We start from the raw sequence: 15,235 nt of genomic DNA, 5'->3' as shown, positions 1-15,235 counted from the left end.
TGTGATATAATGAGCTTTTATATATCAAGGTAAACACCACCAACAACAACAACAAAATACTCAACAGAAAATTCATATAAACAAGAATTAATTGGATTAATAGACTGAATCTAATTGAGTAATTGATGAATTTTTCAAATCTTTTATCAGAACTTTTTTTTCTTCTTCTTTCCTATTGATTTGTAATGAGCCCAAAGTTATGAATTAATGATAATGGTTATTATCATGTTATATTTACTCATGATGTCGATCATCATGAATTCTTGTTTTTTTTTCCTTCTTCTTGTTATTACCTTAGAGTAGGGTGGAGCTGATGATGAAAATTGAATGAAAAACTGTCAATATATTATGAGACTATTTGGATCTGTGTCGTTTTTTTGCTAATCATGTCCACTAAACTGATGGCTATTCAATGGTCAACATGATTGAACCTGTTGGATCAATTTGATTTCATATAAATAGCTCATGTATTACTGATCAATTTGTTGTGGTTACTCGTTGTTTCAGTTTCATACCATTACTTTCACATTTCATGAGATTTCAAGGTTTTCCTGATAATTGAATTAGTTACAGGTAGGGAATATGAATGCTTTTGTTTTTGGCTGTTCGAGGAAAAGTATTATTAAGAAAGTATATAGATGATGATTGAATGCTGGGAAACCCTCCCTGATCACAAAAAGATTCATGATCATGAAGAATATTTTTTTTCACCATGATAACGATTCCCTGATTTCGAAATACTATCAACATCATCTTTAGGTTTTTCTTTTGCCTTCTAATCAATTGAAGGGTAGCTCAAGCTCTACCTTAAGGTTGAATCCCTTGGAATCTTTTCACATTTAATTTTCATTAATTTTCATTTTTCTTTTCTTATTTAAAACAATTAACATTTTGATGTGAAAACTTGAGTTAATCTAATTAATCACTATTACCAATTACTCATGTTTAACCAACAGAAAAAAGACAACAGACTAAAGTCTCCAATTTCTGTTAACCTTATGGTTTATCCTTATATGGTTAAGCCTTTTGGCTCCTTCTCTTTTCTTCACTCACGTGATTACCAAGAGTGGGTAATATTAGGCGCCAAAGTAAACAAAAGGAGACGTTTTCTTTTCTCTTGTTCTTCCCCTTTTTCTTTACGTTACCCTTGGATACTGGATAAGCTTAAGCTTAATCTTTATCTCCCTTTCATATATATAAGAAAATTACTTTAGTAAAAAAGAGTTAAGATTTAGATCTTATTGAAACAAGATTAATTTTCCACTTTTGTGAATCTTTTTTAATTGTCTAAGTTTTAAAACTCAAATGTTAAAGAAAATTACCATTCTTATTTGTGTTTATCTCTCTTACATTTACTTAGTTTACCTTTTCTTATTAAAGTTAATAAACATTATTAAGTTCAACGGAAGTGATTAAATCGATTCTTAAAGTGTTCAATTGGGATCCTGTATACGAATCTTATTGACTTGATAGTGAGGGCAAGTCGGAATCTCCATTGAAAATTACACCTAAAGCTTTAGCTTAAAGAAGTTTATTCCATTCGGATATCACTTGAGTGTATTCTTAAAATTGTGGTGATAACCATTTCAGATTAACTTTAGTTGATCATCATTTTTACCTTTCGGTAGTAATTTAATTTTACTTTTCCCTTCACTTGGCGAGGTCGCCAGGATTTCAATTGAACTCTATTGATTATCTTCATTTCTTAAGAACAATTTTTGTGTTTCAATTTTAACAAACTCTTTTAATGGTTGCAACAACTCGTTCTACTGTGAGATCGTCTTCTGTTGAAACTCCATATCGTAAGAGAAGTTATAAACCTCGATCAAGAACTGTTCATCCACCATTACCTTTAGAATCATCTCCTGATTTAATTCTAAATCAATCTTCAATTCCGTACTACCGTTACCATGGCAAGTATTGGTCAATTAGATTCTCAAGAACTAAAGATCTTCTCGTACAATTCAATTGTGTTGTACCACCGACAAGCTTCTTAAAGAAGAGTTTGTGATGTCATTAAGACAAATTTCATGGTACTTGGTATTTAAACGAAACTGAAATTGAAGCTTTATCACTTGATGAAGTAAAGTTGATTCCTGAATGGTTAACCTCTTGTCGAAATTCTGGTATTTTAGAATCGGAACTTCAGTTGATTATCTCTCGAATTGGTCGAGATATGGAAAGTGTATTTTCCGCTCCGGAATCTGAATTACGTTTGATTCCTTTACCTTTTGGTACCATTCTTAAATTAGCTAAGGCTAAACAATCAATCGGTTTACAAACCATTGTTGAAGATGTTCAACCCAATCGTCCAACATCACCCGTTGCTTCTTTTGCTTCACAATCACGGAATCAAGAACATGAGTCACATCAAGTGAACAACATTAAGACTTTGGTTGATAATCTCAGTGCGGTAATGACCAAAGACCCAAAAATTGTTGAATTCGTGAAAAATGAAGATATGCGCGAGTGGATTGGAAAAACTGTTCATCGACTCTCTTTAGAGAAATGTGATGATGAAACTCGACTTCGGTGTTTCAAGAAAGGTTTAACTAATGAAATTCTTCATATGGCTAAACGAATCGATGGTAACATAACCGATTATCACTCTTACGTCAAAGCATTAAAAGAAATGGTAAATATTCCTACTTTGAATGCTCATGATGCTTTTAAATTGAGAAATTTGGTTTACGACTTTTCGGTCCCACCACAAATTTTTATGAACAACGCTAGAGACATGATGGAGAGAGTTAAAGGAAAACTTACTGAAAAAGGTTTTCTATTTGATCTTCTCAATCTCCATATCCCAGAAAATATTCGAGATGAGATAAATCGAGCAGGTCATAATGACGATGAGATTAAAATCATGAACACTTTGCTTTTGCATTATCATGATAATGAAAAGAAGAAACAAAAAGCTAAAGCTGATAGAGCTAAAGCTCAAAGTTCGTCATTCCAATCATCTAAGACAAATCAGAAAAATCCAGCGCCAGTTAAGACTTACCCCAGTCGCAGTAATAAGCCCAATCCTCGTTACAAGGATTTAACTTGTCACATTTGTCAGGAAAAAGGTCATGCCCTGGTTGTCCTAAGAAGAACAAAGGGACAGAAAGTAAACAGAAATCATCATCTTCTGATCAATCTTCTGGTAAACCAATTAACAATTTAGTCCAAGTTGAAAGCTTAACTGACACCAATGTATCTTCTGATTTACCTAATTCTATTATCTTAAATCATGAACTCTCTTACGTTGTTAATTCTGATTTTAAACCAACCATTTTAACTAATAAAGGTGACCCTTTACTTGAGTATATGAGCCTTTGTACCCTTAACATTGAATCACCAATTAAACAACCTCTCGCCACTCGACGAGTTCTGGTTGATACTGGAGCAACTTCATCGGTCATAGCCCTTAAATGTGGAATGACTTTAGTCCCGATTTATACTCCAGTTTATGGTATTTCTGGTCCAGCTCATTCGGCTGGTATCGCTTATGCGGCCTTCAAACATGATGATATTCCGGGTACAAGGATTTTAAAAATTACAATCGTTAATAATTTCCAACCAATTTTCTTGTTAGGAAATACATTTACTCAGCTCTTCTTCATGCAAATCAATGCAATTGGAGGTAATTATCAAGTTTATGCTCGTGACTCACCTCAGAGTAAACTTTTACCAGCAAATTTCAAATTTCGATTTTTGACATGCGAGGAAACAAATTCAATTATTAAACAATATAAGCACCAAGAAAACTCTTCATCGATCATTGGAAACTCCAATGAACAAGATCGTGAATTCACCCAATTGGAAAGTTCATTTGTTTTTCGAGTGATGGAGTTGGAGAGAAATGAATGTCAATACATCAACTTTATCGATGAAACTAAATCTTTTAAGGATAGACTAAAGTCTAGGATTAATCCAGATCTATCCAGCAAAGAGAAAGATCAATTGATTGAATTGTTATGTGAATTTGAGCACGTTTTCAGTAAAAATGAACGTGACCTTGGTTTCGTCTCTTCGGACATTTGTCCAGTGATAATTGACATTGGTGATAACATTGTCCCTTATCATAAACCTTACCCGGTTAACAAGGATAAGAGGCTTCGTTTTAAAAAAGTAATTGAAAATTTACTTTCAGCTGATATCATTGAAGAATCAAATGCTGATGGTGGTTCTCCCGCTCTTCTGGTTCCAAGAGCTAATGGTCTTGATAGATTGGTAATCGATTTTCGAAATTTAAATCGGATAACTAAAGTTGTTCCGCAGCCAATGCCTCGAATAGATGATCTAATGGAAATCGTAAGAGAAACCAAATTTTTTAACATGTTCGATTTAGCACAGGGATATCATCAGATAGAATTACCTGTGAGTGAACGAGGTAAAACTGTATTTGTGACACCAGATAAGAAGTATCAATACAAACGATTACCTATGGGATTATCTGCAGCACCTTTTATCTTTCAAAATTTGATCAACAAATTGTTAACTGGATTGCAATATACCAAATGCTTGGGATATTTTGATGATGTTCCAGTTCTTGGAAAATCTTGGAATGAGTTATTAGAACTCACAAGAGAGGTACTTAAAAGGTTCGAGAAATTTAACCTTAAGGTTAAGTTAGAGAAGTGTAAATTTGGTTACACTGAGATACCTCTACTTGGTCATATTGTCAATGGTCAAGGAATGAAACCTGATCCTAAAAAGGTAGAAGCTCTTAAGAGATTACCTTGCGAAAACAACCAAACAACTTCAGTCGATTCTTGGTTGTTACAATTACTTTTCGCGCTACATTAAAATTATTCAATGTTAGCTGCACCTCTTTATCGAATTGTTTCAAAGCAAAGAAAATTCGCACTTTTACCTGAAGATAAAAAGGCTCTCGACTTGTTGAAAGAGTCCTTGGTTACCACTACGATGCTTGTGCACTTTAATCCCGATTTGAGACGAAAAATATCAGTAGATGCGTCTGATATTGCTGTTGGAGGGATTTTGCTTCAGGAAGACCCTGATTCACCAACTTATTGCAAAGAAACACCCATTGAAAAGGTGAAAGATTGGTTACCAATTTCCTTCTTTTCACAAAAGTTACAGAAACATCAACTCAATTATACAGTTTCTGAAAAGGAATTACTCGCTGTTATGGTTGGAATAGAAAAGTTTAAACATTTTCTTGAAGGTGAACAATTTGTTGTTGAAACTGACCATCACGCTTTGTGTACAATCACTAAAGTGAACTTTAAAAATGCTCGTTTGCAACGATGGTCGATAATGTTATCAATGTATAACTTTAAAGTTGTTTACAAAAAAGGATCACTTCATGCTCCTGATTGTTTATCAAGATATCAAAGTGAATGGGATCATAGAAAAATAATTGACCCTGAAGACGATTATCTTGATAAAGTTTATTCAATTAACGATCAACTTCATCATAACAGTGAATTAAACAATTTAGGATTGAACATCGTGAACTTTTCTTTACTCAATCCAAGTTTATCTTTGGAGTTTCCTCCTATTGTTTATTTCTCACCTTCATCATTTCATGAGAAAATATTCGATTTTCAATCGAAAGATTCTGACTGTCGTAAACTCATTCAACTCCTTGAGGAGAAAGATGAAAAAACAATACAACGATATATCATCAAGAATCAACTCTTACATCGCCGCTCATTCGACATCGATGGACAATTTAAACCGATTATTGGTGAGAAAATCTTAATTGAACTATTTCAATTTTACCATTCATCTCCTCATGGAGGACATTTTGGTCCTGAGAAAACTTTTCTGGCAATATCATCTCGATATTATATGAAAAATTTATTCTTCAACATTGTTAGATTGTGTAATGAATGTGACACTTGTTCAAAGTCAAAACCAGCATCGATAATTTATGCTGAACCAAGTGCAAAACCAATCCCTGAGGATAATTTCGAAAGGTTAGAACTTGATGTACAAGGACCGATAAGAATCAATGGAGTGAGTAGAGTAATTCTTGTGTTGGTTGATACTCTTTCACGTTTCGTTTATGCGAAAATTTATAAAAATCAAAAGGCTGAAACAGTGATAAGTTTCCTCGACCAATTTTTCAACACATTTACACTACCGAAAGTGATACAAACAGATCGTGGAACTAATTTTCTTTCAGAAGAATGTCACCGTTACCTTTCTAAATTGAACATTAAACATGAAGTTTCAACTCCTTACCATCCTCAATCGCAAGGCATAGTCGAACGAGCTAATCGAACTATCGCTGAACGACTTAGAACTCTAGTTCTCGAGCATGGGACAAAAGACTTGGAGAAAAGTTTGGAACGATCAATTTATGCTATCAATACTAGCATTCATAAAATCACTCGATTTTCACCTTACTTTCTTGTCTTTGGACAACAACCAAGAGACTCATTGGATAATCATCTTGAATTGGATCGAAAGTCTAAACTTACCCAGGCTCAAGCCAAAAATATAGCTATTGCTCGGTTGAAAGCGCAACAACAATATCAAATTAATCGTATCAAACGGTTACATAAGCAACCTCCGTATAAAATTGGAGATTTTGTTTGGTTGAAAAACGAAGCTCATTCGAAAGAAATTTCTAAGAAGTTGATACCAAAGTATCATGGACCTTACATGATTTACGGTATGAGTAAAGGTTGTCTACTATTATTAGATCCTAACTCTCCAGAGTTTCATCTTTTTGTCGCAAATGTAATGAATTCAAAGTTATACAAAGGAAAAGTAACTGAACTTATGAGAAAGTTACAACGATATTATTTCGATATTGAATCACCTTCTTGGTTACAACACGAAGACTTCGATCATTTAAATGTCAATGAAACTTCAAATGATGAAAACGAAAACAGTAACTTGGTTACAAGTAATGATCAAAATTTCGACTCACCGAATGTTGAACGATCGGAAAACGTTGAAATTGATTCCTCAGTTGATAATGACACTGAACCATTTGAACAAATTGACGATTTAAATCAACGACCAAAACGAAGACAATATAAAACCGCCGATCGACAGATAATTGAACAAGGAGCAATTAATATTGATAATGATTCTAATGTGAGAGTTACTCGATCTAAACAGAGACAATTAAACTCAAAAGAAATTGTCAATTTTTGTTTCTCGAGAAACAATTTAATTCAATTCCGTGAGAAAATTGACATTTCAACTTTCGCAGCTGACAATCGACTCGTTAGCTATAGCTCATTAGAAAGGGTTAATTATCGGCTGATCACTAGAGTGCATCTCAATTGTGTTCATCTTTACCATTGTCTCCATTTTGGATATTTTGTTCACACGGTCAATCGTTTTTGTTTTCTTCTTATTTCCGTTTCTAGAAATTTTCTCTTTGTGATTAATTCTTTGGAATTGATTAATTTTCAATTATCTTTAAATTTCTATTTTCTAATTTTCTTCTTAAGAATCAAGTGTCAGATTTATAACCTCAAGGTTGTAATCTTAGTAAATCAAATTGACTTTTTGTTCTCTTTAGAGAATTTTCTCTCTTCTCAATTTTCACCTCTTCTTATTCTTTCACTGGAAATTCATTTTCTTTTTCAATTCAAATTGTTCTATTTATCAATCATTCTTATAAATTGTTATTCTTTAAAATTCCAATTTAATCTATTTGTGACTCTATTCAACTTAAGTTGTATTCTTGATATTCATCAATATATTACGACCATGAGTTCAGAACAAGATAAATTGACCACAACTATTGTGAGAACCGATGAAGAAGGAAATATTGTGGAAATTATCTGTGATAAAGATACACCTAAAGGTCAACCAATGGAAGTTCCAAGTCCATCTTGGTCTTCATTTGCTCCAATTGGTTATCAACCATCACCCAGTAAATTGAATTTTCCACCGAATCAACCGGAGATCTCAATTTCTGTTTCTTCATCTTCTTCTTCCTCAACTTCATCTCTTCGAGCTAATTTGGGAAATTGTCAATTGAATGATTCCTCATCTTCAGATGAAATAACTGTTGTATTTGATGCCGAAGAAGTGAAAAGTCCTAAAGGAAAACAACGTGTTGGTTATTACCAAAGAAAACCTCAACCAATTGAATCTTTTCGACTCGATGAAGAGTATGACAGAAAAAGACGATTGTCTCCAATTCGTTCGAGCTCACCAAAAAGAAGAGCTTCCAGTTCATCTTCATCTTCCACTCAAACTGAGTTTCATGTTGATCGTCAAACTCAACATCCAATCTTTCCAGTGCCTTTAGACTTTTGTTTTGATCGACCTTCAACCTCGACTGGTAATTTTAACCCAAGATATGAGTCTAAATCTTTAGATGTTGTTAAGTCTTACCAATCCACTGGAACTAAAGTTCAACCTTATGGATCATCTTTTGATAGAAGAGGTTATTTTCCTAAAGGAAATAGACCAAGTGAATCAAGAGGCGAAAAACATTCAATTGGTCAATCCAAATTTTCTGGTAAATCATTTCATCAAGATGAATATCCAGGTCCTTATGACTTCGATTGGCCTCGAAATACATTTCCAGCTCCTCTTCCAACGGATAAACGCCCTGAATATTATGCTCCTGAAAAATATTTTCATATCAAAGCTCAGGTGGAAAAGATGAACCAAGAACTTAAAGAAAAACGAAACAAATATTGTCAACTTATTCTCGAGAAAGTTTATCGTAATTTGATTTCATCTCCTGATGTTTACAAATTGAATTGTGACAATATACCTAAAGGTTTATCAGCTTCCAAAGTTATCCTCGAGGATCTTCATGAGATAATAACAACAATTAGTTGCTCGTTATGTGAACACATTGTTATTGAGCCTCTTCGGTGTACATCATGTGACAAATGGTATTGCCTTGAATGTGTAATTTGGTTAAGAAAAGTTGTTGTCTCTCTTGGCTTCAGCCAACCAAATGAAAAAACTAAGGCCATTTGTATTGTAGTTGATTGTGTTATCAAATTCGCTCCGATCAACGATTATCCTCAATTCACTAAAGTGATTCGTGGTCAAACTATTGATAAATATAAAAGTGCAATTTTCCTCTGTCGCCGAAATTGTTGTAATCAACAAGTGAAATCAATTGAATTTTATGAACATGAGAAATCATGTAGACGAGGATTGATAAAAGACGATTATGATTTCAATCTTATCGAACAATTTAAACATGGAGAAATCCTGAAAGTTTTTACCAATCAACCGAAATCATTAATTTCTTATCTACCTGTTCACCTCAAGCCACAAGCATCATGTGCCTTCGATTCACCAACAATTGATCACCACAAAACTCATGAAGAAAGAGTCGCAAGGAAATTTTACAATTATGCTTGTGTAGCGGTTGAGAAACAAAATAACCCTGATGATCCATTGCTTAAGCCATTGGTCATAAGAAGTCAAATTTCCAATGTTGGAACTGGTTATACCAATTGTTGGTTACGAGGAAAAGATCCTCATCATCCGATCAGTGAAACAGAAGAGATAATGAAAGATCTTGGATTCGATCCTGTTGTTGGAAAATGGCCTGAGCCCGGAACTTATGTTCGTCCGAGAACAATTGAGTGGGTTGATCCAACTAAAAGATCAACAGTTCCTGATTATTTAATCCGAGCCTCAGCAGCTTGGGCAGCTTATGCTGAAGGTAAACCAAGACAATGGAAAGAAAACCAGAGTTTACCAAGAACATTCCATTCAGATCAGTACCCATTCATTAGAATTGACCCTTTTTCTCTCATCCCCGAAGCTGAAGCTCGTGAATTGGAAATGAAGATTTTACTCATGTTTCCATCTATTCGAGATGTTCGAAGGCCAATTCCGAGTTCAACTGGAAAAGAATTGGTTCCGATTCTTTCATCATCATCATCATTATCATCATCATCACGTTCATCTCATCCATCACGTCAATGGTATAAAAACTCAATGAGATTAGACATCAAGAGTCTTTAAAGACATTTAATAATTTAACAAGAATCAATTTACCGAAACTTCCTGATGATTATCAAAATCAATTAACTGATGGAATGAAATCTCACCCAAACCCAAATTTAATCTTCAGTATTAACATGGCTTATGCTGGTGTGTTTGAACGATACGAAGTACCTCAAGGTATCATTGAGAAGATTAAACAAAAACCAGTTTGGGTTGTGATTGTTAATGGTAATCAAGAGATCGTGTATGAAACTTTAGTTAGTCATCCACAGATCGAGATCATGGAGACTGAATATCATGGATTATTCAGATCTGATATTAAACATGCCAAAAACCTTCAAAGTGTTGTTGATCAAGTAATACCTTATCTTGCAGTGGCTAAGCAATTGGTTGGATCTAATCTCATTTTACAATTAAAAGCTCTCGGACTTAGTAAAGATGAAATTGATCGGTTAAGACCAAAGATGAGAGAAATCACTCAACACTTTTCACCATATCGCTCAAGCGCCTGTCCCTCAGCTTGCTTTTCTTGTGTTTAAAGGTTTTACCATTGAGGTCAAACACATTCCCAGTTAGTTTATGTTGCCATGCAACTCTATTTAACCTTTTGGCCAGAAATAGAGGAAAAAGTTATGAAACTTAATGATGGTATTCATAATAAAAACGTTTTAATTACCTGTGGGAATCGACGAGTTGCTCGAGTTTTGGATGTTTACTCATTGAGAGTGACCGAAGGAAAAGCCGAGTGGCCTGAAAATTGGTCTTACTATGGTAATCCAAGGACAAGGTCAACACCATCATTCAATAAGGATCAATGTGTGGAACCTGATTCATCAAATCCATTACCTTTACCTCCCATGAATTTTGAAATTGAGGAAATTGATGATGAGGATATCGACACTTTAGCTGTTGTACCTTTCAGGAATCTTCATATCAATGAAATGTCCAATATTCCAAAGGATGGGTCAAGGTCTTAAAATTGGAGAACTGAAGGGTAGCTCAAGCTCTACCTTAAGGTTGAATCCCTTGGAATCTTTTCACATTTAATTTTCATTAATTTTCATTTTTCTTTTCTTATTTAAAACAATTAACATTTTGATGTGAAAACTTGAGTTAATCTAATTAATCACTATTACCAATTACTCATGTTTAACCAAACAACAGAAAAGACAACAGACTAAAGTCTCCAATTTCTGTTAACCTTATGGTTTATCCTTATATGGTTAAGCCTTTTGGCTCCTTCTCTTTTCTTCACTCACGTGATTACCAAGAGTGGGTAATATTAGGCGCCAAAGTAAACAAAAGGAGACGTTTTCTTTTCTCTTGTTCTTCCCCTTTTTCTTTACGTTACCCTTGGATACTGGATAAGCTTAAGCTTAATCTTTATCTCCCTTTCATATATATAAGAAAATTACTTTAGTAAAAAAGAGTTAAGATTTAGATCTTATTGAAACAAGATTAATTTTCCACTTTTGTGAATCTTTTTTAATTGTCTAAGTTTTAAAACTCAAATGTTAAAGAAAATTACCATTCTTATTTGTGTTTATCTCTCTTACATTTACTTAGTTTACCTTTTCTTATTAAAGTTAATAAACATTATTAAGTTCAACGGAAGTGATTAAATCGATTCTTAAAGTGTTCAATTGGGATCCTGTATACGAATCTTATTGACTTGATAGTGAGGGCAAGTCGGAATCTCCATTGAAAATTACACCTAAAGCTTTAGCTTAAAGAAGTTTATTCCATTCGGATATCACTTGAGTGTATTCTTAAAATTGTGGTGATAACCATTTCAGATTAACTTTAGTTGATCATCATTTTTACCTTTCGGTAGTAATTTAATTTTACTTTTCCCTCAATTTTGTCGATAATTATAATTATAGTCTAATTAGCATCATGAACACTTTTTTTTTCTCTTCATCTTATTCATTTGGCTGGTAAACTCTTCCAATATGTTATTAGAAGGCACTTATCGAATATGAATCTGGATTAAGAATTAAACCTTTACATGGTTCGTAGAGTTAATTATTAATTGTTGGAGAGAAACTCGATATGAATTCTCTAAATTTGTCCATATCAATATTTCATCAAGTTAATTCTTGTAAATGTCAACTCAAGTGACTCGGTGAGTTAAGTGTTTCAACTCGAGGAAAATCAATTATCAATCATTATCTAATTACCTTTAAAATTGTTCATGACAAACTCAGAAATTATCATAATAATTATGTAACATAATGGAAGAGGAAAAAAAATTAATTACAGTTAATTTGATGAATCAAATTCATGATAACGAAACAAATGAAGAGGAAAAAAACAAATTCGAGAGAGAAAACAAATTCGTAAGTTCTAACAAGTTGAAGTAAAAGTTTTTTTTTTCTCCTTTTTTTCCCTTTGCCAATTACAATAAGACTCGAAATCAGTTTAAGTGTTTTTTTCTTCTTCTTTTTTCCATGTTCATGGAAAACCAGTGGCTCAGTTTATTTCAATTACTAATTCTGATTCTGATTCTGATTGTTATCTTAATCATCTAGTTAATATTATCTTTTAATAATATTGTAATATTTTTCTTACTTCAACCTTCACTTGAGTAAAAGCATTTATATTGTTGGAAATATAATACAATAAGTAGATTGAGTTGAGGGGAGAAAAATGTATTGTTAATAACATTAGAATTAGAATTGATGGTTATCATGGAAACGCAAGAATCGAGGAGAAAAAACGAAAAAGAAAAATTCTCTCGAATTTCAAACTTCGAACTCTCTCTCTCTCTCTCTCTCTCTCTCTCTCTCTCTCTCTCTGTTTCCTTTCACACACTTTTTCTCATTCTCCCTCCCTCCCTCTCTCTCTCTCTCTCTCTCTCTGGGCTTTTTTTGTTCTAATTTAGACCTTGAATATAACAGAAAATTTATTTCATTCGATAATCATTGTAGCTTTAATCATGATAATTACCATGAAAACAATTACAATTGGAAAACAATTGATGGTGAAAATGAAAAGAAATGAACAAAAAAAAAGAAAACTAATTATCGCTAATCATTTAAATTTCGTGATAGAAATGAAATTAACTATTATGATAATATTATTAATAGTAAAGTTTAACTACACAAATCAATAGTTAATAATGAATTAAATTTTCATTGTGAAAAAAAAAGTTAGATTGATAAAAAATAATAATCAGCATCATGTCAGTTGTGATTATCATCATGGTCAATCTTTAACTGGACACATATTATTGTCAAACTCAAAAGAGACTTCATCAAATGATCAGGTCATTGAACAATCAGATAATGATGAAGATGATGAGTAATCCATTCATGGTGTTTACCCTGAATTTTATATCAACTCAAATAAATGACAAAGATAATGATTCAAGGTTGATGAGGTTAACTTGAACTGAAGGAATTGATGATTGATGGAAGAAAATATTTTCCTCTTTCTTCTCTTACTTTTACATTCTAATAAAGTTTTGTGATAAAAATCTCATGAAAACTCACCTTGTTTGTAAGAAATTCAGCAGCAGATTGAATTGAACAAGCAAGAATATCACTTACATCCAAGTAAGCCTCTTGTATCTCCTGGAAAATGGGAAAGAAATGAGCAAAAAGTTTCAGTATTAGATAAATGAACTTTTCTACCTCCCAAAATTCAATGAATCACTTTGAAAATGAATAATGAATTTTTGCCAACATGCAAATTCATGAGAGTTTATTAATTGTTATTGCCAATTTCATGATATCAAAATTTTACCTCCAATTGGAATTTAATAACTTGGATAGTTGAAATGAGACAGAATATTTGATAACTTCTGACGATATGATTGAAGATGGATTAAAGATCTGTGTCAACTTCATATTTATCCCAAAACTCATGATAAGCTCTTTTTTTCTCAATGAATCTCATGATATTGATGATGATCATCAGCATAATAAGAAGGTAAAGATCAAGATGAACAAAAAGTGAACATCATCTTCCTTTTTTTTCAGATCTTTCAGCATATTGTGATAGGAATGATGATGAATCTCATGTATAAATGATGATTATCATGATAATGATGAGAATAGTTTTATATATATATGAGATAAACTGAATAGAACAGGAAAGAAAGATTAAATTACAAAGAATGCTGATCTTTTCATCGTCATCATCATGATCATCATCTTCTTCATGATATAATCTTAATCTCCATTCATCATATAAGCATCATGAATATTTAGTCCTCGGTGAAAATAAAGCTCGCGGTTTGATTGGTTGATTATCTAATGGTGTTTAGTCAAAACATTGATTACACCATAGGTAAGGTTATTTTTGGTCAACTCGCTTTCGAGAAACAATTATAATCATGGTAATTGATATTCATCATCATGGTGATTAACATGATACAAAGGAATTTATCTCTAATCTTAATTTCCATTGAATGACTAATGGCTCAGAGATATTGATTGTTAATCTTTCTCTCATGAATGACTGATTGTTGACATTTTCTTTCTGCTTTTTTTTTGGTTGTTGCTTATGTTGAGTTCTAGTTGTTCAAATTCTGAGCTTCAACCAAATCAACAGAAACAAAAAAAATCAGTAAATCACAATGACAACAATTGGAAAAACATCAATTCCAAATGAAAATCTCGTTGATCTAACGCTAATTGTTCATTGATTGGGTTGATCTTCTTGAACTCTGGTCAAGAACTTACCTCGTAAATGTTGGGAAGTACTTCGCCAATGTATAATTTCAGCATCCCATTGAAAGCGTGAAGTTGATGAACATAATTATTATGAGCATCGTAGTAATTAATTAAATTGCTCTCAGTTTGTTCAACACAAAAGTTATCATAAGCAGCAACATAATCTGATTGAGTCTAGATAAAGTGATGGTGTTAATTGGATCCATTTGAAAAGTGAAAATTTCCACCAAAGTATATGACCAGAATTCACCAAGTTGTTGATAATGAAAAGATCGAGAGATGAAGATGAGGATGAAAAAGAAGAAAATTTAATTAATCATCTCAAGTCCGTATCAATGTAAATTCACTTTCGAAATGGAATCAATTACAGTTATACAATCAGCTAATTGTCTTTAATTAATGCTCACAAGGTAAAGGTTAATCTATTTTATCATGGAAAGTAAGAAGAAAAAAAATTCAAGGCTACCAAATGATCCTTAAAGTTAATGAGTCTCTTACATTGATTCTGTCTCAATGATGATGAAGGGTAGAAAAACATGAAATCCTCAGTCTTTCCTTTTCATCACTATTATGATTTGGAAACAAATTTAAAACTTTTCTAAATTTTTATTCTGTTCTCAACAATTAGTTAATTGTTGTAATTTTCT

General features: G+C 32.7%; 1 protein-coding gene across 8 annotated transcripts in view; it reads right to left on the bottom strand.

Moving 5' to 3' along the window:
- Positions 1-15,235, bottom strand: part of LOC128390796 (uncharacterized) — a 47,751-nt gene that overhangs the window by 17,550 nt on the left and 14,966 nt on the right. For all 8 annotated transcript variants that reach the window (XM_053350557.1, XM_053350558.1, XM_053350559.1 and 5 more), the window contains exons 3-4: positions 14,598-14,762; positions 13,404-13,484 (exon numbers count right to left, since the gene is read on the bottom strand). In XM_053350557.1, coding sequence (XP_053206532.1) covers positions 13,404-13,484; positions 14,598-14,762 — 246 coding nt within the window. The remainder of the gene's footprint in view (positions 1-13,403; positions 13,485-14,597; positions 14,763-15,235) is intronic.

The sequence above is a fragment of the Panonychus citri genome, unplaced genomic scaffold, assembly GCF_014898815.1.
Source record: "Panonychus citri isolate SS breed McGregor unplaced genomic scaffold, ASM1489881v1 Contig00128, whole genome shotgun sequence".
In the NCBI taxonomy this organism is placed as follows: domain Eukaryota; kingdom Metazoa; phylum Arthropoda; class Arachnida; order Trombidiformes; family Tetranychidae; genus Panonychus; species Panonychus citri.
This window is presented reverse-complemented; position numbering and strand designations above follow the sequence as displayed.